The sequence below is a fragment of the Mobula hypostoma genome, chromosome 1 (assembly GCF_963921235.1).
Source record: "Mobula hypostoma chromosome 1, sMobHyp1.1, whole genome shotgun sequence".
Lineage (NCBI taxonomy): Eukaryota > Metazoa > Chordata > Chondrichthyes > Myliobatiformes > Myliobatidae > Mobula > Mobula hypostoma.
The window spans coordinates 220,391,530-220,417,391 of record NC_086097.1 but is presented as its reverse complement, the minus strand read 5'-3'; the positions used below and the strand labels follow the sequence as shown (position 1 = coordinate 220,417,391).

General features: G+C 41.1%; 2 protein-coding genes across 10 annotated transcripts in view; one reads left to right on the top strand and one right to left on the bottom strand.

Annotated features, from left to right (window-relative positions):
- ncoa2 (nuclear receptor coactivator 2) overlaps window positions 1-9,811 on the top strand; it is a 352,079-nt gene extending 342,268 nt beyond the window's left edge. For 8 of the 9 annotated variants that reach the window (XM_063064795.1, XM_063064830.1, XM_063064835.1 and 5 more), the window contains one exon: window positions 7,649-9,811. In XM_063064795.1, the coding sequence (XP_062920865.1) occupies window positions 7,649-7,699 (51 nt within the window). In that variant the 3' untranslated portion in view covers window positions 7,700-9,811. Of the gene's footprint in view, window positions 1-7,601 lie in introns of all 9 variants that reach the window. The other variant, XM_063064822.1, reaches the window with a different exon arrangement.
- LOC134355175 (uncharacterized) overlaps window positions 6,140-25,862 on the bottom strand; it is an 86,195-nt gene continuing 66,472 nt past the window's right edge. Inside the window, exon 2 of the mRNA XM_063064965.1 lies at window positions 6,140-6,516. The gene's annotated coding sequence lies outside the window, so the exon portion shown is untranslated. The remainder of the gene's footprint in view (window positions 6,517-25,862) is intronic.

Here is a 25,862-nt window from a genome sequence, read left to right as displayed (position 1 = left end):
TTTTTGAAAACAGCAATTTAGTGTTTTTTTTCAATTGGCTCACCTAAAAAATAATGTCCCCCATCTCTAATGTTGCTGACTGGGTAAGTATTGGCTGTAGCATAAAGAAAGTGGATATAAGTAATCCCAGTGTAGGGAGAAAGGAGACAAAGCAAACAAAGACCTAAAATTAATGGCCCCTAGTACGATAAGTTGGCCTCTTGACCTCACAATCAACATCATTATGATCTTGCATCTTATTGTCTACTTTCTCTGTAACTGTCATACATTATTCTGCATTGTTATTGTTCAAAGTAGTAAAGTTTACCTTTACTACCTCAATGCACTGTGCAATGATTTGATTTGTTTGAACAGTATGCAAGGCAACTTTTCACTGTATCTCAATACATGTGACAATAATAAACCAATTCCAGTGTGGTTTGGCATTTGAGAATTTTTTAAAATATTATATATTAAGTTAAAGTCAAAGTTGAGTTTGTCATATGTACAGGTGTAACTTAAAACTTGCATCATATAAATTTATTGGCATCATACAATATAAACAGCATTTATAAGTAAAACATAAATTGATGTAAATTATGCATAATTTTTACAAGAAAACAGAATAAGAATAAGCAAAAATAAAGTCTGTTTCAGTGCAAAATTGTCATGGTGTTGCTAAACTCTGATTAGGGACGTGGCGTTTGGTTCAAGAACCCAAGTAGCTGAAAGGAAGAAGCTGGTCTTGAACCTGGTGGTATTGAACTTCACGCTTTTGCACCTCCTGCCCAATGGTAACTCTGAAAAGGTGGCATGGCCCGGGTGGTGGGGTTCCCTGATGTAGGGTTGCCTGCTTGAGGTAACACCTCCTGTACATACTAGCAAAAGTGGAAAGCTGTGTGCCCATGATGTATTGGGTTCTCTGCAGTTTCTTACATTTTTGCACATTCAAATTGCCACACCAGACCACGATAAAATCATTCAGGATACTTACAACCCTACATTTGTAGAAAGTTGTTAGTGTATTTAGTGACAAATTGAACCTCCTTGGCCTCCAAAGAAAGATGCTTGTGTGCTTTCTTTATGATTGCATCTACGTGCTGGGCCCAGGATGCACCATCCAATACACTAATGCCAAGGAATTTACAGCTGCTGACTTGCTCCTCTGCCGTTTCCTCAATGTAGTGTGCATGTTCACTCTCCTTCCCCTTCGTAAAGTCAACAATCAGCCCTTTTTTCTTTTGCTGACATTGAACGAGAGGTGATGGTGGTGGTTGTTGTTGTTGCGCACAACCGGGTGACCTGTCTCGCTCTAGTAAGCTGACGCATCGCCACATATGGTTTGTCCAACAACAATAGTGCAAATTGGTGAATTTGACGATGGCGTTGCAGCTGTGTTTAGTCACACTAGAGCAGGGGGCTGAGAACGCAGCCTTGCGATGCACCTGTGTTAATGGTCAGTGAGGAGGAGATGATGTTACCAGTCTTCATTGGCTCAGGTCTGTCAATGAGGAGGTCAAGTATCTATTTGCATGGGAAGTACACGGGCCCTGCTCTTGAAGCTTGATGATGAGTTTAGATGAGATGATTGTGTCGAAAACCAAACTGCAATATGTAAAACTAGCATATAGTCTATTGTGGCTGATGTCCTGATTTAACAGTTGTATGTGCTTGAAAAGCTGCACTAAACTACAGAAAGCAATAGAACCCCTCAACTATTTCATTCAAAAACCCAACACTACAAAATTCTGTCACATATAGCATTTTCACCTTGCACACGGGAAGTTTTATTACTTTCTTTCTTTCTTTTTAAATCTTTTTATTGAATAAGTATACAAAAAGGTAAGCCATATAGGCACTAATACACTGTTAGAATATAATAAAATTACAGGAGATATTAATACAGAAAAAAAAGATACAAACAATGTAATTTAAACATAACATACTAAGGTAACATAATAGTATACTAATTTTTAGATATATATATATATATATATATATCAAGAGAAAAGGAAAAAAAAACCCAAAAAAAAACCCACCGTGCAACTAAACTAAAAGCAAAGCAAAGCAATGGGCCCACTTGGAACCAAGTAGAGTTAAAGAACTTAAAATCACGTCCTCAATCCCGACCTCCATTAACAACAGTTAAAAAAAAACAAGAAGGGTATATAAATATGGAGCAAAAAAGAGAAGGAAAAAAAATTACATTAAATGAAAATATTGAATAAAAGATCTCCAGGTCTGTTCAAATTTAAGTGAGGAATCATAAAGATTGCTTCTAATTTTCTCCAAATTCAAGCATAATATCATCTGAGAAAACCACCAAAAAAAAGGTGGTTGGAGCATTAAGCTCTTTCCAATGTTGTAAGATACATCTTTTCGCCATTAAAGTAAGAAATGCAATCATTCTATGGGCTGAAGGAGAAATATTACTGGAAATTTTAGATAGTCCAAAGATAGCAGTAACAGGGTGAGGAGAGATATCTATATTCAATACCTTTGAGATAATATTAAAAATGTCTCTTCAAAAAGTTTCCAGAGTAGGACAAGACCAAAACATATGAGTTAAAGAGGCTATCTGCCCCAGACATCTATCACAAAAAGGATGAATATGAGAATAAAAGTGAGCTAATTTATCTTTGGACATATGTGCTCTATGAACAACTTTAAATTGAATTAGGGAATGTTTAGCACAGATAGAGGAAGTATTGACTAATTGTAAAATCTGCCCCCAGTCATCTTCGGAAATGATAGAACCCAATTCCTGTTCCCAATCTACCCTAATCTTATCAAATGGAGCTTTCCTAAGTTTCATAATAATTTTATAAATCATAGCCGATGCACCTTTCTGACATGGATTAAGGTTAATTATAGTATCTAAAATGTAGGGAAGTTTTACTTCAAGACCCACTGTGGACTTGAGCATCACTATAAGGGCTTGAAGGAAATTGGGAGAGTCATAGGTTCTATTCTTGGAGGAGCAGCAGTTGTCATGGGAAGGGCTGGCCTTGAGAGAAAGAGGGGATCAGCTGCTTGTGGATTAGGTGTTTGAGTATAGGGTGGGGTGAAGTTTCATTGCAACAGTGTTGGATGGGAGTTTGGTGAGACAGAGGATGGAGATAAGACAGGAGGGAGTTGGTGGTGCTAGTGGGTAGTCCAGGGAAGTTGGATCATATAGGAAATTTGCTGAGGGCGGGATAGAGAATAGTGGCAGTGGAGGATCATGATAGGAAAATGTGGGAGGTGAGTGAGTCGTCAGATGTGTGACGGGGTCAGGTGGAGGTGTGGGGGAAGTTCTCAGGAAGAACTGAATCAGCAAGTATTTTCAGAAGACCAACCTGAAGACGTTTCTCAAGTTTGCCTTTCACTGTTGAAGCAATTCTCTCAAATATTGTGCATCCTGATGTAGAGAGTGCATCAGATATGCAGAGGACCCAAAACAAAATTGTGGATTTTGTGAAATTTACAGCATTCTTCTATTTCCTTTGCTGTTATTTTATATGTTGCAATTGAATTGCACCAGGCACATTAATGTGATGTTCTATGACCTGACTTCTAGGCCCATACGTTGTGGTAACCAAATAAAGCCAGAAAATGCTAGATCAGGCAGTATCTATGGAAAGATTCTTCTTGCTTTTTTCCATTTTTATTTCAGATTTCCAGCATCTTTTGATTTTCATTTATTGTTTTTGGTACCCAGACGTGGTGGAATGTATGAACACTGGTTGACCAGAATCCTGAGTCCCATTCTTATGTTTTCAGTCACTTTATGTTTGCTGCTGAGGTGGTTAAAAAGAAATTGGTTAAAATACTACACTTTTCTTGGCAGAAGCGTTTTCAGTCTAAAGGATCAAATCTCTTGCCCTTTTTCCAAGTTAGTCAGCATAATAAGACACCTATCACAAGCAAGTGTGGGTTGAGAATAACGTCATTGAGATAACCTAGAACATTAATGGAATCGATACTTTAATGCCAAAATGAATTGTCATGCAATTTACATTGCATTTCCCCTCCAGTCGGGAGACAAAAAAAAACCTTAATGTTTATTAGATCAGTTACTTTCATAATGATTTTATATAAATATGTGAAACCAAAAAGAAGTATTTTAAATGGAAAAGATAGGAGGAAAGGTTTGGTGCAGGCTTTGCCATCCTGGGGTCCACAGACACCTTGCTTAATGGTATTGGTCCAGGGCACAAAAAAGATTGGGATACCCCGATTTATAGGGATAGGGACCAAATGGGACTAGATGAGGTCATCACGGGTGAGTTGGGATGTAGGATCTATTTCCGTGCGATATTACTGTGACTATGAATGTTGGTCATTATCAAATAATTAAGCATCATGTGAACTGTGCATACGAAGATGAGCCTGAAGATAAAACTAATATAAAATTTTTATAAGAAAAACTTAAGACGTAATCACAGTTGATCAGTGGCTCTTTATTTATACTGTATAAATAATGTATCCTTCCACTCAGCAGTGTCATAGATATACTGCTTTGCTAACGGTTGGTTTTGTGGAAACATGCGCATCATAAAAGTGATCCATTTTCACATAACATTTTGAATTGCTCTTAGCTGCAAATATATTTTACATTAAGTAGTGTGATGACCCAATTCCAATTAAAGTCCTATTATGTGTATTTTGAACTTATTATGAAATAGATGAATTAGTTAAGTCCATATTCAGATGAGGCTGGACTATGCAGGTAATTAGTTTTACGACTGCATAATTAAGTATCGGAGCTAATGTACATATAACGTCCAGTTTATAGCCTTGTAGAATCTTTTGCTGCATCAAAATAAGCTTGTAATACTCCATTAAAATTGAGCAGGTGCTTTTAAGTTTATATAATCTTATCTGAAAATTATACCTTAAAGTTTGTTCCTGAAAATTCAAATCCAAATGCACTTCCTGCCATTTAACAGACAAATGGTGATCCCTGTCCCCATGGATAAACCCATGGCACGTGTGCCCAAGATGGTACGCAAAAAAAATTGTTGGCACATGGCATGCAGTGCCACCCCAAGATTCTTAAAATCCCACCCATAATAAAAAGATACATCATGATTATCTTTACCAGCAAATGATTTTTTTTATACAATCCAAAAGCAGTGAGATGTTTCACAGAAAACATCTCATGCCGGCTTTGCGCCAGCTGGACAGTTGCGAGATCATATGATGTTGGATGATACATTTTGAAATCCTCCCAGACACAGTGTACATATAGTAAATGGTGGGCAGTTGGCATTGTCTTCACTTTGCTGATGTCTTTTTCCTTCTGTCATTAGTGAGTGAACACTGGGTATTTTGTAATACTGTACATAGTTTAGCGTCCGCATAAATACTTTTCAGCTGTCTTTTTAAGTGATTAATATTAGCAATTTTAACAGGTTTTCTAAAACGCCGTATTAATTTCAATCTGTTCTGTTGTACTTTTAATAATAGTAAAGCAATGAATACACATAAGTAAGCAACAGGACTCGTGCTTTTTCCTTAAAGTCCATAATTATTGTTACTAATTCATTAATCAATGATAATCTCTGCTCAAAATTACCATGGCAGGTGATTTTTTTTAAAAGAAGATTTGGGTACATGCTCTTAAAAAGGTTCACTACCCTTTTATAGGTTTTCTTTCTGGTCTCATCTTTAGTTATTCCTTAACTTTTGTCATCCACTGATCTGCTTTATAAAGTTAAAAAGTTACTTAAATTCTCTATTGATGCTTTTCTGTTAAAATCTGAAACAAGTTTTCTTGAAGTTTTAACTTGGCTTGGTTTTTGTTCTTCATTGGTTGCGATTATTTTTATTTGGACATTGCCCTACAACTTACAAAGGTTAGCAGGATGTTTTTCTGCATTACCTGACAGAACTTAGCAAAAGTTATTTGCTAACCGTTTTGTTACTGGTATTGCACTGCTAATTTTGTCAGACACCTCCTGAAGTAAACCCTTACCAGTGGGTTCAGCAACTTATTTAGAGGAGACTTCTACCTTACCTGGGCCACAGGCAGTCACAGGTTATCCAAGTGTCTTCCCCACGACAGTCCATTCACCCTGCACAGTCCTCCCAGGGATTCACAACAGCTCTGTCTGGGTTTCATCCTGCTCTCATACCGCAAAATTATTTCATCCCACCTTGACTCCCCCCCCCCCCCTCCGCTTCCTCTGCTGCTTTCCAGTCTCCTGGCCCAAAAAGCCTTGTCCTTGCAATGGCCACAAGGGTGGCACAATGGTGCTTCCTCACAACCCTGGGTTCAATCCTGAACTCGCTGCTGTCCATGTGCCATGTGGAGTTTGCATTTTCTCCCGCTGTTGCTGTTTCCTCCCATTTCGCAAAGATGAGTTGGCTGTCAGCCAAGTAGGTTAATGATTGGTCCAGACTTAGTGGACCAAAGGATCTGTGTCTATGCTGTGTGACTTTGATGTACAACCGCTCTACATTTGCCCCCCACTCAATGATGATCTGAAGGCCCTCTGAACAGATCCCTTCCATCTGGGGGAACTCAAATAGGCCCAAGCTCGACTTGGCTCTCTGTGGGATAAACAAAACAAAGTGAGCTTCAACCTCATCCCTCAAATCCTTTTTTGGTTACACTTAAAGGTTTTGGTGAAGCCTCCACAGTTGTACAATCAACCAACACGAAAGAGCTCAGGCATGAAGAATGGTCACTTAAATAGGTGAGGCCTGTGCCACACTGCCTGATAATGACAACAGTACCAGGATAAATGGCAGGAATAAAAGGCAGCATCAAAACTCAATGTGCCTAGTGGCTTTCTTTCACTGCAGCTCCAGAGTGAGATTTTATAATTTCCCACATCTTTCTATCCTTAGTACTCCATATAATTTTTTCATTTATCCCATGAATTCAATCCTTAAGTAAATTCAATTTGCACCTCTTGGGTTAAAACTTAGAGGTATTATGGGTAATGTTACCTCATCAATCTAGGTTGAAGTGAAGCCAAGTCCCAGCAATGAATGTTGGGATATTGTGTCACCTGCTCTTGTTGTTAGACTGCTAATCTTAAAGAGCAGGTGCCATTCAATATTTACCACAGAAGCTGCCTTTTGGATGATAGTTGTTGCTGATGTGAACATAAAAGTTTTTTTCCCCCTTCTTCAGGATGAAAGATTTATTGCAAGACTGCTCCAGTAACGAGTTACAATAAATAATTAATTACATTTCCATTAGTACAACAGAGATTTATTAACTAGTGTATGTAAAAGCAAAAGAAGTCTCAACACAATCCTGCTTTCCTTTAAAAAAAATCTATGCTGTCTCATTAAAAGGCAATACCTTAAAACATTTAAACTGTGTAACACTGTGCATGACTTGTTAACTCCTTGGCTGCTACTGCACACTCATACCCTTAACTGGGGCAAGAAGCAAGGGTGCATTGCAAATCAAACAGTAAGAAAGATTATTCATTTGTATGCAAGATATTTTTAAGAAATGCTTAAAACAAATTTGTTCTTTGAGCTAGAGACCAGAGAGAATGGCTAAGATGTTGCTCATTTTCCATAATCGCTTACTGATCTGAATCCGTTGAATTTTACTATGTTGTCTTGTGTTTCTTTCTGTTAATTAAATATGTATTTCATGCTTTTCAATCTTACAGAAATATTGCTGACCCTCTGGATTGCTATTCCTCCTGTCTTCAACTAGGTCCAGAAGGTCCACGTGCTTGCTGATGTACAGTGCAAGGCCAACATTTAGGTGGTAACAATTATACCAACAAACAAGCTCCACCAGATCAAGCCAAGAAAAGTGCAGCAGCCAATTGAACTCTCAGCCAGTCTCAGAGAAATTCTTATTACAAGTGTTGCTCAGAGAGTGACAGGCTCCTTAGTAGCAATGTACTTGTCTACTGAAGCTGCTTTCTCCATTAATTGCATTCACCATAAGTGTGACTTAAGTCTGTCCTCACAACAGATCGACATCGGCTTCGAACCTTGTCCGATGAATGTATTTCTATCGTCGTTTTGCAGAACGATCAGCTCTTTGCGCTTTTTTTTTGATCCTCGGTGGTTGCTGACTTTTCTGCTGTTTAATCCAGTGTGCAGGCTTTCAGCCATATTTTCCTTCAGTATTTAGAAATGAAGCCTTTCTTTAAAAGGTTCTGCTGTGAATATAAATAAACATACCAATAAGCTGAAAACTGTAAGAATAAAGAATTTGATTTGGAAGGTATTTAAGTGGAATATGAATTTTGTTTTTGATAAAGCCAAATGGGGAATAGACTTCAGGTGGTTTGTGACTTCTGTCAGCAAGAGTTGGTGCATTATCTTTTCATGCTATGCTTGTGTTCTGCAGTCACGGTTCAATATCCAGGGTGCATGAAACTTTTGCCCTAATTTTTCATTATATTGATGAAATATAATATTTTGGCTCTGCAGACTGAGGCTACCTATTAAACATTATCAGCTCTGCAAAGTCCCACCTCTCACACTAGATTAACTTATCTGACCATAACTGTTACATGCTGATTGAAAAATATAGAATTACCAACATCATCTCATAATAAGACCAATCTAATGCTTTGCTGTGGTTACCAATCCAGACAGGTGACCAAATGTGTAGCTTATTCATTCTCTCTATCTATCACTTCCACTTACTCAGACTCCTGATTGTTCTCCCAGGCCAAATCTACATGCTAGATCCGACAGCCTGTCAGAAATGGGCACTCACGTCTGTACCCATGCACAAAATGCAGAATAGTTTTCTCTTGGTCATTTGGACTGTCTCAGGAAAGCCCTTAATGCCACCCTGCCCCCAAACCCACTCCAGTCACCCAACGAAAGGCAGGAATTTGTAACTATTTCCCTCTGCAGTACAAAAGTGTCTGTCACGCACCCGGACCGTATTCCAATTCAACGACTAACACCTGGTCTTCCTGCAAAAAAAAAATTCCCATCCTACAAATGTTAATCAGTTCCCTTGGCGCTAAAGGCCAGCTACCTTCTCACCATCACCATCGTCCCTTCTTCAAGAGCATGACTGTTTGCTCCTCACAGGCTGTGCCCCTACCACCAGTAGCAGCAGACTAATAGACTGGCCTGTTCCGGCTCCTTTGCGGCCTTATCTCTGTCAACCAGAGGGGAGTGGTGTGATTCCGCCTCTCCCACACGGGCCAAGGTGCAGCATGGAGTTCAGGTGTATCATTGAAAGCAGCTAGGTATTTCTCCACCTCAATACTTTCAAATAATTCTGTGATGGCAAAATCAAAAGCAAGTATAAAATTTTTCCCTCCTTGGTGTACATTTCTTGTCTATTTTGTACAATTTTCCAGCAAATAATGTTCATTAGCACTGGTCAAAGCTAACTGAAAAGTCATGGGTTTCTGAATACCCAGTTGGGTACTAATGCATAGACGGAAAAATTCAAAGTTATTTTTTATTTTAGCTGGACTTTTAAAATGAGGAGATGCCCTGTGTTGAGCTTCACTGCTAATTCACAGTAATTTAACATTGCAACTCAGTAATCATGAAGAGTATTACTAAAGTTAATTTTCTAATTGTTTAATTGTCCCTGAACAATCATTTGGTTTGGGACTGAACTGTACAAAGGGGTTTAATTTCAGAGTCGTGTACGTAAAAAAAATTAATCAGCTTCTGACAAGAAATTCACAAAATGGTGCGTACTATCTTCTGTATAGAACCAATATTGTATTACAGGATTCATTGCCGTTCTGGTATCAAGTCACAGTTTTTTTTACTCTAATGCAGAATTCATCTTGTTAACCATTCTATTGACCACTGAATAGGTTTGGAGTTTATTTAAGGTTTGTTGAGTTTCCTTTGATAGGTGTGGGGGGGTGCGGGGGGGGTTTAAGTATGTGTCTTCTTCATTCTGCATTTATTATGTAGCCAATCGAAGCTTTTGGCTTTGAAAAATTAAGCAGATATTGTGAAACATACTCTCACAATATACCAAATGCTACAATATCAGCAGTTCCATTAAGGCAGACTATTCGATGCAGTTTAGTTCCAACGCAATGCTATCCTACTATGTATATTAGATCAGATCATTATAACTATTAAATTCACCTTCACACTCATGACTTTGCTTCTGGTGTGTTTAGTTGAGTTTACTCGCATAAGCTTGCATGGGATAGTAATGCTTGCATTGTGAGTTATAAAAATTAAGGTATTATGGACTGTTCAAGCTTATTGTTTTAAACTAAATTGTTCATTGCAGTCCGATTGTGCTGAGAGGGCGGACCTTTTTGTGAGCTACAGAAACCTAGTGCTTCATTACTATTTCCTACAGTCAGTGGCAGTTTCCAAAAGCTAAATTGTGTAGATCTAGATTCAGAGTCACCACAAGTAAGAGAATACAAACAGCCATAACATTTTCATATGGTACAGTATTTTGTAAAATAAGATTTGATGACTTTTGGAAAGCTGTTAGCTATACAAGAGTGATGTATGTAACCAAGCAATAAATTTTACTTGAGAGCATTATGTTTTACATACTTGTGGTATTTTGATGAAGTAAAATTCTTAAGCTGCTGATTTAAAGTGAGGTACTACAGTATTATTAGATACCTTAGCAGCAGTGTGTCTTGTTTATTTTGTAAATAAAAGAATCATGATGCCTTGATAGGTAGCTAACAAGTCTGTTTCAGTAGCATTTGAGGCCAGTGTCTTAAATGGCTCTTCTAATAGATATTCTGCAGTCACTTTTAGATTTCCAAAATGTTTGAATATCATGCCAAATCCCCAAACTGCTACTTTGGTGCATGTAGCTTCTCAGTCTAATTTATGATTTAAATTGGGAAAAATTTGTTGAATGGGTTGGAAGCAGGTGTTTTATTATGTAGTTTCTCTCTCAAGCTGTAACGTTCTGAGTCCTGATACCTCAGTGTTTTTGTATCAGGCTGTATGGAACATGCTGTCATTTAAGGCCCCAAAACCCACACTGATCATATTGATCACTGTACAAACTGAATACAGACCTGTTTTTGCCTCAACAGTTGCTTTTAGAAAGGAAAAGCTGCCACATCTCAGCTATAGATTGTTCATTTGATAAAGAAATGTATTCTATCTGTGTGTCCAAATAACATTGTGTTTCAGATTGCTTTGGTATGATATAGCTTTATGTAAATACTGCTGTGAAATAGAAAAGTATTCTGAAATGCAGGCATTTAGAGCCTAGACCTTTGCATTTATGTCTATGGGAACATTGTGTAATAATCCAACAAGCTTTTCTGTATTTACCCTATTTCATATCTCTGCTTTAATTTGAAATATATGGTTTATGACAGGGTGTATTACTGTTGAAAGTGTGCAAATAACCACTGTGTAGTTACCTACAGAGCCAAAAGATTTAAACACAAGTATCTGAATGGAAGGGGGGGGGGTACGTGTGTTTCACACGTTCATTTAAACTCTGCACTGTACCCCGAATTTATATCGCCTCTAGATCTGAATGCATAAAGGTCTACTCCCTTGGAAAGTGGATCATGGGAGCTACTTTCATTGGGAAGCAACATCTGATTGTATTATGTTCAATCTTACACATTTTCCTCTAACAGACTTAAAAGAAAAAGGAATCAAAGCTAACGTTAGGAACAATGTATTCTAGTGGTGTAACATTGCAGACAAGCAGGGCGTGTTGCTCCGTTTGCAAAATCCAAAGATTTCACTGAGTTGATTTTAAAATACAGCTAAGCCATGGTGTGTTGGTGTCATTCAACATCATTTTATAGTATTTCTACACAGTTGATTGTTGACTGGATGCAGACCCATTCTCTGCACAAACAATTCTATGGATTTTCAATTTGATAGGCAAACCCCGTCTACTTTTTCATTTAGAGCTTGAATTTGTTTTGTAAGATCTGTCAATTTCTTAGTACAGTGCAGGAACCTCAAATGCTATAAATTAGCATAATGCCTTAGATATGTTTTTATGTCCTGTATATTCCTAGCAGCTGTTTGTTGTATTATATTGTTTGTATAGTGAATTGTGTAAAATTTTTGGATGTGTCATCAGTTATTATTTTTTTGTCAGATAAATAGAAATAATGGTTGCCTACTGCAATATGGACCCATGATTATTGCTTAGTTTTTTTTTACATACATTACTTTGTTCCTTTTGTGGTCAGTAGTGGGGCACTATTTGTAAACTTTTTCTCCCTCAAATCTCTGAGTGGTGTATATTGGCGAATTGCAAATTCTAAGCAATATGTAAAGTAAGGTTCTTCAGCAGAAGGCTTACAGCATTGCAAGTTCAGAGATATATTTTTTTTAGTTCACACTAAACACTTTTTTTTCCTTTGGGCATCCATGTTTGTATTCTTATTGTGAGCATTTTATGCCAACTTAGGTATATTCAAAAAGATTAAATACATTTATGCAAGTTGTTAACTAATATTGCTTTTGCTGATGTCATTTGCTTAATTGATGTTAAATAATGCTGTTGTAAATAAAGAATCCTGTTATTGCGATGTTTAATAAAATTTAATTCCTTTGATTATTGCATTTTTTTTTAATGGAGTTGCAACAAACAGGCAAAATGCTTTTAAATGAATCTTAGGTTGTGTTAAGTAATACAAACTTAGAACACAGTTCCATACCAAGTCATTTGTGTTACTTGCACAAAGCAAAATTGATGTACTGTAGTCCTAAAATTTCTGTGGTGATGGTGGCTGCTGATTTTAGTCACACCCAGTTCAATCACATGGTTGCCTACCTTCAAAAGCCTTTAATTATTGGTCTTAGCTGATGATAGACAATACACATGCCTAACTTTCATTCAGTAGGGTCTTGTGACTCTGAGCTCCCCAAGCAGCACAGTGTTAGATGTACAACTTCTGTGTGCAGTAGACAGTGCCCCCTGCAGGCACTCCTACAGTACTGGAACTGTGCTGCAGGCAGCACCGTGAGATTTGTTCCTACCTTCCCACAAGACCACCTTCAAAGCAAGAAGGTTCTAAGGCTGTGCTTAGGCACAATGAATTGAAGCTGAGTTCAGAGTCAAGCTTGGGTTGTGCTTGTAAAATTCCAACCTGTGTGTTTTGCACAAAGCATTTACAGAATATGGCCCTCTGAGCATTACCGTGGTTCTCTGAGCTTCTGCCCAAAATGCTAAAAAGTCCTTACAGTGAACATGTCATTAAAATCCCTTGCTTGCGCTGTAAATGATTTATTTAAAATTAACTACAAAAGCTATCGGCTGGGTTTGGTCTGCCTGATGGCACCATCAAATGTCAATGCTGCTGCTTTTCCTCAGGCTGGTGAACCTGAGGAAGATGGCAGGCAAGGCCCTGGCCACTGTCAAAGCCCTTCAGGGGGAGAGGGTGGCCCTGTACAGTGCCTGGCCTTCCTTCAGTAGAATGGGCCCAGGTACTCACTGGTAGTAGCAAGATGCTCTCTCTGGCCAGCAAGTTCAGGCAGGCTCCTGATATTTGGAAGACTGGGTTCCTGAGCTTTACTTTAAACTAGATGCATCTTTACAGGACTAAAATTGCTGAATCTGCATTGGTCAATGGTCCAGGAACCAAGACTGCAGGACTGTGAAGCGGCAAAAGCTGCTGATGGGCAAAGATAAAGTAAAGACAAAGAAGCTGAATTCGACTGGTCGGCTTATCGCATCTCCACCATTCCATCATGTTTGATTTATTATTCTCTCAATCCCATGTTCTTGCCTTCTCCCTGTGACCACTGATGTCCCTCCTAATCAAGAACCTATCAACCTCTGCTTTAAAAACATCCAATGACTTAGCCTCCACATCCCTTCATGGCAATGAATTTCACAGATCCAACACCTTCTGGCTAAAGAAATTCCTCCTCATCTCTGTTCTAAAGGGACGTTCCTCTATTCTGAGGCTGTGCCTAGACTCACCCACTATAGGAAGCATCCTCCCCACAGTCACCATCTAGGCTTTTCAATATTCGATAGGTTTCAATGAGATCACCCTTTATTCTCTAAACTTCAGTGAGTATGGCCCCAAGCCATCAAATGGTCCTCATATGTTAACCCATTTCATTCCCAGTACCATTTTCATCAACCTCCTCTGGATCCTTCCAATGCCAGCACATCTTTTAGATAACAGGCCCAAAACTACTCACAATACCCCAGTGTGGTCTGACCAATGCCTAAAGAGCCTCGGTGTTACATCCTTACTTTATATTCTAGTCCACTAGAATAGAATGCTAACATTGCATTTGCCTTCCTTACCTCCACCTCAACCTGCAAGTTAACCTTTACGAAGACTCCCAAGTCCCTTTGCCCCTCTGATTTCTGAATTTTCATCCTTTGCAGAAAACCATCTCAGCCTTTATTCTTTCTACCAAAGCACATAACTATACACTTCTCTACAATGTATTCCATCAGCCACTTCTTTGCCCATTCCCCTCTGTCAACGTCCTTCTGCAGATTCCCTGCATCCTCCACTGTAGCTGCCACCTTTACTGATGTTCAGATGTTCTCAAATTTGGTCACAAAGCCATCAATTCCATCATCCAAATCATTAACATACAACATGAAAAGAAGTGGCCCCAATACCACTGTTCCCTCTGAGCTGTGCGGCTTACCAAAATGCTCCTGCACATAGAGCATTTGTTGCAGTGTAGCCGGAATTTTCTTTTATATAATGTTTTAATAAAGTGCTGCACAGGTTTTAGGCCATGGAAAAATTTCCTGCTCAGGAAAATGGTTGGTCTGTGCAGCTGAAAAAAAAATTAGAGGGAACATTCCTCAACACCGACCCAATTGGAATACCATCAGTCACTGACATCCAAACAGAAAAGCCACCCTTTATTCCTATGCTTTGCCTCCTCCCACTCATTCAATCTTCGATCCATGCTAGTACCTTTTCTGTAATACCACAACTTTTATCTTGCTTAGTAGCCTTATGTGTAGCACCTTGTGAAAGGCCTTCTGAAAGTAAACAACATCCCCTGGCTCTCCTTTGTCTTTCCTGCCTGTTCTTTCCTCAATTAGTTCCAACAGATTTTTCAGCCAAGACTTCCCCTTAAGGAAACCATGCGCCTCCAAGTACTCCAAAACTTCATCCTTAATAATGGACTTGAACACCTTCCCAACCACTGAAGTTCGGCTAATAACTGGCCTATCATTTTCTTTTGTCTGCCTCCCTCCCTTCTTAAAAAGTGGAGAGACATTTGCAATTTTCCAGTCCTCCAGATCCATTCCAAAGCCCAGTGATTCTTGAAAGATTATTAGTAATGCTTCCACAATCTCTTCAGCTACCTCTTTCAGAATCCCGAGATGTAACCCAACTGGTTCAGGTGATTTATCTACCTTCAGTCCTTTCAGGTTCCTAAGCACCTTCTCCTTAATAATAGCAACTACACTCACTTCTTCCCCCTGACATTGTCAAATTTCTAGCAACTGCTAGTGTCATCCACAGTGAAGACTGACACAAAATGCTTTAAGTTTGTCTGCCATTTCTTTGTCCACCGTTACTACCTCTCTATTGTTATGCCCCAGTAGTCCGATATCCACTCTCACCTCTTACTCTTCACATGTCTCAAAAAAAATGGTATCCTCTTTGATATTATTGGACAGCTTAATTTCATGTTTCATCTTTTCTCCTTATTGCTCTTTTAGTTGCCTTCTGTTATTTTTAAAAGGTTCCAATTCTCCAACTTGCCACTAATTTTTGCTATATTATATGCCTTCTCTTTTGCTTTTATGCTGTCTGACTTCCCTTGTCAGCCACAGTTGCCTCATCCTACTTCTTTGGGATGTATCTATCATGTGCCTTCTGGTTTGTTCCCAGAAACTCAAGCCATTGCTGTTCTGCTGTAAACCCCGCTAGTGTCTCCATCCAATCAACTTGGTCCAGCTGCTCTCTCATACCTCTGTAATTCCCTTTACTCCATTGTAATACTGATACAACTGACATTATCTTCCCCCTCTCAACCTTTAGTGTGAATCCTATCATATTATGATCACTGCCTTCCAAGGGTTCTTTTACATTTGTGTACCCTAATCAAATCTGGTACATCACACAACACCCACAAGATTGCCTTTTCCTCAGTGGGCTCAACCATTAGCTGCTCTTAAAAAAAATCTCATAGGCATACTACAAATTCCCTCTGTTAGGATCGAGTACCAACCTGATTTTCTCAACCTATCTGTATTTTGAAATCCCCTTTGACTATCGTAGCATTGCCCTTTTTACAAAATGTAATCCCAACCCCCCCCCACCAAAAGTTTTTCATGATTTCTTGTTTTACAGCATTGAATCACAGTGGATTTAATTCAGCTTTTTTCACATTGATCAACAGAAAAGATACTTGTGTTAAAAGTATCTACAAATTGGTCTAAATGCATTACAATTATTAAACACAAAATAATTGCATAATTACTCACCCACTTCGTCAGTATTTAGTAGATGCACCTTTGGCAGCAATTACAGCCTTGAGTCTGTGTGGATAGGTCTCTATTAGCTTTGCACATTTGGACAATTGTAAATTTTCCCTATTCTTCTTTAACAAAACTGCTCAAAATCTGTCAGATTGCATGGGGATCATGAGTGAACGGCCCATTTCAAATCCAGCCACAAATTCTTAATTGCATTGAGGACTGGACTCTGAATTGCCACTCCAAGATATTAACCTTGTTGTTTTTAAGCCAGTCCTGTGTAGCTTTGGCTTATACTTGGGGTCATTGCCTTGCTGGAAAATAAATTTTCTCCCAAGTAGCTGTTCTCTTGTAGACAGCATCAAGTTTTCCTCCAGGATTTCCCTGCATTTTGCTGCATTCACTTTACCCTCCACCTTCACAATCCTTCCAGGGCCTGCTGCAGTAAAGCATTCCCATAGCATGATGCAGCCACCACCATACTTCATGGTGATAGATGGTGTATTTTTGATGATGTTGCAGTATTTGGCTTACACCAAACATAGTGTTTAGTCTGGTGGCCAAAAAGCTCAATTTCATCAGACCATAGAATCTTCTTCCAGCTGACTTCAGAGTCTCCCACAGCCCTTCTAGCAAACTCTAGACAAGATTTGTGATTTTTTTTCCCCCAACAGTGTCTTTCTCTTTGATACTCTCACATAAAGCAGCAACAGTTTTTGTATGCACAGTCTCTCCCATCTCAACTACTGAAGCTTATAGCTCCTCCAGAGTTGTCATAGGTCTCTTGGTGGTCTCCCTCACTAGTCCCCTTCTTGCACACTCAGTTTTTGAGGACGGCCTGCTCTAGGCAGATTTATAGCTGTGCCATATTCTTTCGATTTCTTGATGATTGACTTAACTGTCCTCCAGGGGATATTCAGTGGCTTCAAAGTTTTCTTGCATCCATCTCCTGACTTGTGCTTTGCAATAACTTTTTCAGAGTTGTTTGGAATGTTCTTTCGTCATCATGATGCAGTTTTTGCCAGGATACTGACTCACCAGCAGTTGGAACTTCCAGATACAGGTGTATTTTTACTACAATCAATTGAAACATCTTGACTGCACACAAGTCTCCAAAAACAAACCTCCATTTAATTATGTGACTTCTAAAACCAATTGGCTGCAGCAGTACTGATTTGGTGTGTCATATTAAGGGGGGGGGCTGAATACTTATGCAATCAATTATTTTGTTTTATATTTGTAATCATTTAGATCACTTTGTAGAGATCTGTTTTCACTTTGAAACAAAAGTGTCTTTTTCTGTTGATCAGTGTCAAAAAAGCTAAATTAAATCCACTGTGATTCAATGTTGTAAAACAATAAACATGAAAACTTCCGGGGGGGGGGGGAGATGGCATGAACCCTTTTAAAGGCACTCTATAGGCCTTTTCCATCCAATTTGTATCCCGATATCCTGGCTACTGTTCAGAGGCCTGTATATAACTCCCATCTGGGTCTTTTTATCTTTGCAGTTTCTTAACTCTACCGACAAGGATTCTACATATTCCGTTCAGCTGTTACTTCTTTCTAAGGATGTACCTAGGGTAACAATGTAGACATACAATGGAACCAAGTGGGACCATTGTTCTTTCTCATCTACATCAATGATCTGGATGATAATGTGGTAAATTGGATCAGCAAATTTCAAGATGACAACACGATTGGAGGTTTAATGGCCAGTGAGGAAGACTCTCAAAGCTTGCAGTGGGATCTGGAACAGCTGGTGAAATGGCCTGAAAAATGGCAATGGAAGTTAATGCAGGCAAGCGTGAGGTGTTGCAGCTTGGGAGGACCAACCAGGGTAGGACTTGCGCAGGGAGCGGTAGGGCACTGGGGAGTGCCGTAGAATAGAGCAATCTGGGAATACAGGTCTATAATTCCTTGAGAGTTGCACCACTGGTAGATCGGGTCATAAAGAAAGTTTTTCGCACATTGGCCTTCATAAATCAATGTGCCGATTACAGGAGTTGGGATGTTATATTGAAATTGTATAAGGTGTTGGTAATGTCTAATGTGGAGTATCATGTGTAGTTTTGGTCATCTACCTACAGGAAATGTGTAAATAAGATTGAAAGAGTGCAGAAAAAAATTACAAGGATGTTGCCAAGACTTGCGGACCTGAGTTATAAGGAAAGGCTGAATAAGTTAAGACTATTGCTAAAATGTAGAAGACTGAGGGGAGATTTGATAGAGGTATACAAAATTATACAGTGTGTAGATAGGGTGAATACAAGCAGGCTTTTCCCACTGAAGCTGGGCGAGACTAGAGGTAGAGGTCATGGGTTAAGGATGAAAGGTGAGATGTTTAAGGGGATCATGAGGGGGAGCTTCTTCATTCATGGAGATGAGAGTGTAGTACAAGCTGCCAGCGCAAGTGGTGGATTCAGGGTCAAGAACTATAAGAAATAGGAGCAGGAGTAGGTCATCTGGCCCTTCGAGCCTGCTCCACCATTCAATAAGATCGTGGCTGATCTGGCCATGGACTCATCTCCACCTACCTGACTTTTTCCCATAACCCTTAATTCCCCTACTATGCAAAAATCTATCCAACCTTGTCTTAAATATATTTACTGAGGTAGCCTCCACTGCTTCATTGGACAGAGAATTCCACACTCTGTGGGAAAAGCAGCTCATCTCTGTCCTAAATCTACTCCGCCGAATCTTGAGGCTATGGCCCCTAGTTCTAGTCTCACCTACCAGTGGAAACAACTTTCCTGCCTCTATCTTATCTATCCCTTTCATAATTTTATATGTTTCTATAAGATCCTCTCTCAGTCTTCTGAATTCCAGTGAGTACAGTCCCAGGCGACTCAATCTCTTCTCACAGTCTAACCCCCTCATCTCTAGAATCAACCTGGTGGACCTCCTCTGCATTGACTCAAAGCCAGTATATCCTTCCTAAAGTAAGGAGACCAGAACCGCACATAGTACTCCAGGTGCGGCCTCATCAGTACCCCGTACAGTTGCAGCATAACCGCCCTGCTCTTAAATTCAATTGCTCTAGCAAGGCCAGCATTTCTTCTCGATAGCCTGCTGCACCTGCACACCAATCTTTTGGGATTCATGCACAATTACTCCCCAAGTCCCTCTGCACAGCAGCATGTTGCAATTTTTAAATATTTAAATAATAATCTGATCTTCCATTTTTCCTTCCAAAGCGGATGACCTTGCATTTACGAACATTGTACTCTTATCTCACTGGTGGCACCAGAGATTTTTTCTTGCTGGTGCTACAGTGGGGCTGAATTATTCAGTGATGGTGCTGAGGGATGTACCCTATGGTAATATGTATTCGCAAGGCCAGATGCGTGGCGTTCAAAAGTCAGTTTCAAGCATTATGTGCCTACTATAAACGCCTCTGTTGATTCACAAGCAACAGCAATCGATAAATATAATATAGAAGTGAACTGTGACAGTGTCAACAGCATTGGAGATGACCTGGGCTACACAGAGCATAAACAAGCAAACCAACAGAGCATCCGACCCACAGCGCACAACGTGAATCATGCATCAATCCCGCAATCAGCGTCAAATGCGTGCTTTTCAACTGAAAAACACAACACTAGCCCACAATGTCCACTGCTATTCGCATTACATAGACAGACAATGCCAAAAGATACACCGTTATTTAAGTCAAATAAGGCAAACAACAGATGCAAGGCTTTACCAGGAGTTGGACAAATCGTACTCTGACCATACAATACCTCAATTAATTCGGCTACTGAACTTAAAACAAAAATCAACAGAATCACTGCTTGGAAGTCTAAGCAAAACCAGTAGGCTTAATAGCAGTAAATGTAACAGTTTAGGATTTGCAGGGAACATTGATGTTTTCAGAGAAGCACAATCTGTCTGTTGTTGTGATTGGTGGTGAAAGCATCAATGATTTTCTGGATGTCAAGTGCTTTGGTCCTCCGGCTGCTTATGGCCAACAGGGCCAAGTTGCTGTTCCGAGCATCGCTGCTGCTATTCCTTAGGTAGTTTTTGACGTGTCTGAGGCAAGAGAAACTCTGTTCGCATGAGGCAGATGTCACAGGCAGAGTCAGTGATATGCAAATTAGTTTGTATAAATCTATAAATGCATCATGGTAGGGTCTCATTCGAGCTAGAAATTCCACTGTGTCATTCACTGTCTGTCCTTGCTTTTGTTTTGTTTCCAGCAGACGCCAAACCTGCTATAGCTCTGCAGTCAGGTTCACTTCAGTTACTCCATAGTATTGGGCCATTGGCCAAAGACAATTCTTGTCTAGGAAGAACTTGTGTTTGGGACTCAATGCTGAGACTCCAGTCAGAACACCCCCAGTCTCAATTGAGAACAGTCTTTTCATTTCAGTCAGAAGTCTGTCTATAACCGGATAGAAACAGTGCTTGCGAAGGTCATCAGAGGATGTGACAGGTGTGCGTTCGGTTTGGGCCTCAACAACAATCATGTAGGCGGCGGGGTGGCTGGGCCTGTCTCCTTTCATGTGGTCTGCTCTGTATACCGGCCTTGACGCACAGGTCCCTAGCTCTTGACTGAATTTCACCCCATGATTCCTCTCCCCGTTTTGCTGAGAGTGCATCGATAACAGACTGAGCCAAGTCCACAGTGGATGAAAGCTCCAAGCTGGGAGATTGTAGCTGGTCTGACATGAACTTGGTGACTCGGAATAAATCCTCAAACAGAGTGAGAAGTAAAGCAAACTGCTTGTCAATCAGTCCTTTTACAGCTCTGGCTTCCATTTTCCTCCGTGCATTTGGTTGACCCATAATATCCTGTAGTGTAGCTAGGATGGCAGGGAGTGATTTCCTTAGAGCCCACAAAGATGTATACTGCCATGCCCAATGTGTACCTGACAATTTCTTCAACTGTGCAGTTGATTCCAGTTCTCTCTGTTTCTTCATGAAAAGATCGTGAGCAACAGAGTTTGAAAAGAAGTTGTAAAGCAGCTGCACAGTTTCAAAAAACTCACCCGCTTGTTGTACATTGCTCACAACATCCACTAAAACAAGGTTAAGACTGTGAGCATGGCAGTGTATATATAATGTCTGCGGGACCTCTTTCCTGAACCTCTCTTGTAACCTCCCGGACATCACTACCACCCCGTCATAACACTGACTTATACACACGTTCTTATCAATAACACAGTGGGCAAGTGTCTGTTCAATGCTTTTAAGAAGCGACTCTGCGTCCAACCCTTCTGCTGGAGTGAAGTGTAAGAGTGCTTCAAGTACTGTTATTCAAATACCACACCACCACTGATATTTGCTCCTATTTACTCAAGTCTTTACTTTCATCCACCATGGTGGCAAAATGTCCAGCCTCCTTGATTTCTGCACTTATTTGACGTCTGACCATATCTGCCATAATACCCATAATTTCATTTTGGACATCGTGATGGGTGTTTTCTGCATTTCCAGAATTGTTTTTTTAGCTACAGTCTTACCAAACTGTCCAATTACACTGAGCAACCCAACAAAGTTTCCCCTATTGTCAGATCCATCATCCTCCTGGTGTCCTCGCTGGGCAATGCCTTGGCACGCAGTATAGCGTAGAGACTCAACCACTGCTCTCATACTCATGATTTTCTTGGCCAATCTTTGCATGTCCTTTAGCAAGCACATTTCCCAATCTTGAACAGTCTTGTTTTCTCAATCTGAATTTGGCCCACGCCTCCATAGCAAACTTACCAGCTGCACTTGCATGTTGGGTTTTGAAAGCTGTTGTAGCTTTCCGCCAGTTGCGGTAACCGGCAACAGTGAAGGTAGACTTAGAATGGAACCCATGTCCTCCACACAGGAAATGCCTGCATGCGAAGCAGAACGAGGTATCTTTCGTAATCGAATATTCCAGCCAGGAGTACAGGTCAAACCAGCCACGAATAAAACTCCTTTGCTGATTGCCAAACTGTTGCAAAGGGTACTTTTTCGATGCTGGCCAATGGGGTCCTTCCTCTGTCTCCATCTCTAGAGACAGACTGTCCACTGACATCTTCTACAAGCCCACTGACTCTCATAACTACCTCAACTATACCTCTTCCTACCCCGCCACATGCAAAAATGCCATTCCCTATTCCCAGTTCCTCCGTCTCCGCCACATTTGCTCCGAGGATGAGGTTTTCTGTTCCAGGACATCTCAAATGTCCTCTTTCTTTAAGGATCGTGGTTTCCCTTCTGCTGTCATCAATGATGCCCTCATCCGCATCTCCTCCATTTCCCGCACTTCGGCCCTCACCCCATCCTCCCACCACCACAACAGGGACAGAGTTCCCCTTGTCCTCACCTACCACCCCACCAGCCTCCGGATCCAGCACATTATCCTCCGCAACTTCCGCCACCTTCAACAGGACCCCACCACTAAGCACATCTTTCCCTCACCACCCCTCTCCGCTTTCCGCAGGGATCGGTCCCTCCACGACTCCCTGGTCCACATGTCCTTCTCCACGGATCTCCCACCTGGCACTTATCCCTGTAAGTGTAAGTGCTACACCTGTCCCTACACCTCCTCTCCTGCCACCATTCAGGGCCCCAAACAGTCCTTCCAAGTGAGGCAACACTTCACTTGTGAGTCTGTTGGGGTCATCTATTGCATCCGGTGCTCCCGGTGCGGCCTCTTCTACATCGGTGAAACCCAACGCAGATTGGGGGACCGCTTCGTCGAACACCTCCGCTCCATCCGCCACAACAGACAGGATCTCCCAGTAGCCACCCACTTCAACTCTGCTTCCCACTCCCATCCAGATATGTCCATACATGGCCTCCTCTACTGCCATGATGAGGCCAAACTCAGGTTGGAGGAGCCACACCTCATATACCTCATATATAGGTAGTCTCCAGCCCCTCGGTATGAACATGGAATTCTCCAACTTCTGGTAATTCCCTTCCCCTATCCCTATGTCACTCTGCCCCCTCCCCCAGCTGCCTACTACCTCCCTCATGGTTCTGCCTCCTTCTACTACCAATTGTGTTTTCCCCTAACCCTTCTTCACCTTTCCTGCCCATCACCTCCCTGCTTCCCCTCCCCCACCCCTTTATCTTTCCCCTTACCGGTTTTTCACCTGGAACCTACCAGCCTTCTCCTTCCCACCCTCCTCCCCACCTTCTTTATAGGGCTGCCTTCCCTCTAGAGTCCTGACGAAGGGTTCTGGCCCGAAACATCAACTGATCTTTTCCACGGATGCTGCCTGACCTGCTGAGTTCCTCCAGTGTGTTGTGAGTGTTGCTTTGACCCCAGCATCTGCAGATTATTTTGTGTTTGGGGTCCTCACTCAGGCTGCTGGCTAACATCGCTAACAGCACTCCCACTAGCACTAACAGCAGCTTCATCCACGTTCTCTTCCAAATCCCGCTCCATTTCTTGCTCCTCTACTTCGCCCTCACACTCCTTCGATGAACTGCTGTCGTCCTCATCCCCACTTACTCCTTTCTGCATGGCACTTTCAATTAAGACAGGCTCAGGCACCACTGATTCCTCTGGATGAGGTTGTTTTCTCACTAAAAATCAATCCGATTTTCCACGCCGGCCAAAATAATGCATGTGCCAGGCCCACGCTAGCTTGTAAAAGCACAATGTGTGTGTGTGGCATTCGTTAGTCTCACGAGACCATGGATCTGCGCCTGGATCCTGCACAATGTACATATACTATCAATCTCTCGCGTGAGTGAGAGTGAGTGACATTACCACCTCAAGTGATCTTAGATCAGCTTAACTGATCTGAGTGAGGACAGCAATGGCAAGACATTGACAATGAACGAATAAGCAGAAATGTAGAGTGGATCTGACCTTAGATCAGCACAGAGTTTATAACTTTATTGCTGCGAGGGTGCTATGGTAATTGGGGGCACTGTTTCACTAGATCAACTGGAAAAATAAACTGTATTCAAAACTATACAGAGAAAGCAGCTGCAATTTGTATGTCAAATTTCAGTTAATTTCTTGGTGATGCTATTGTAATTTCTGCTGGTGCTATAGCACCAGCAAGCACCACCTCAGCGCCACCACTGCTCTATCTGCCAGACCCTTGCCCACTCACTTAACCCACCTATATCACTCTGCAGACACTCCGTATCTTCGGCACAATTTGCTTTTCCACTGAATTTAGCGTCATCAACAAACTTAGATACACTAAACTTGGTCCCCTCTTCCAGATTAATGTACATCGTGAACAGCACCGCTCACTGATTGCCAACCAGATTAAAGATTAAAGTCTGTCATGAGCCTTGTGGCCCATCAGGCCGGTGCTTATGCCGGTTTCCATGACGTGAAGCGACTGAGAGTATGAGACTCCCCCCTGGATAGGACGCCAGTCTATCACGAGGTTAACCCCCAGCATTTTTGCCGGTACCCATTTTCAGCTGGGTGGACTGGAGCATTGTGTGGTTAAGTGCCTTGCTCAAGGACACAAACGCTGCCTCGGCCAAGGCTTGAACCCACGACCTTCAGATCACTAGTCCAATGACCTAACCACTTGGCCATGCGCCACACGACTGCCAACCAGAGCAATACCTATGTATCCCAACTTTCTGCTTTCTATTAGTTAACCAATCCTCTATCCGTGCAAATACATCACTCCCAACTCTATGCATCCTTATCTTATGGATAAGTCTTTTATGCAGCACCTTATCGAACATCTTCTGGAAATTCAAGTAAATAACACCCATCTGTTCCCCTCTACCCACTGCACTCATTATATCCTCAAAGAACTCGAGTAAGTTTGTAAAACAGATCTACCTTTGCTGAATCCATGCTGTGTTTGCTTCGTGGATCTATTTCTTTCCAGATGCCTTGCTATTTCTTCTTTAATGGTAACTTCAAGCATTATCTCAACTACACGTGTAACGCACGCACTGTGAGGTTTCACTGCTAATGTACTGGTTTCTCTGTAGCGATGTTTGGGTTATGACCAGAGATAACGGGGCCTTGGAATGAGGGAAGTTGTGGGTCTGGGAGAAGGGATTGCGCGGTCTTGTGCTAGGGAGAGATGAAGAGAGAAGACGCAAATGGAGAGAGTTGGTAGACTGCCGGGTGCAGTGGGCTTGGAGCGAGGGTCCAAGGGTCGGCTACGCTCAGAGGAGTTCGACGGGAAACCAGTAGATTGAACAGTAAGCTCCAACGTTGTGCACTGGACTGTTTCATGAGAATGGGCCCTTTGTTTTGTTTCTTTACGAACCAAATAGTAAAATTATGAATTATAAAGCTCAGTCGTTTAATCATACATTGTGTACTGTTTGTTATTTCATGGTACTGATTTGTAACAGGGGACACATAACGCAGCATCCACATAAACAAGATTTCTCAAGCTTGGCTGGGCTGGGGTTATCATCCCCTAGATTAAGTCACTAGCCGAAGCGAGAGGAACACACATTAAACTAACTGGCCTGTAGTTACCTGCCTTCTGCCTACATCCTTTTTTGAGCAGTGGTGTGACATTAGCTATCTTCCAATCTGCCGGGACCTGCCCAAAGTCCAGAACATTTTGGTAAATTGTCACCAAAGCCTCCACCATAACTTCTGCAATTTCTTTCAGTA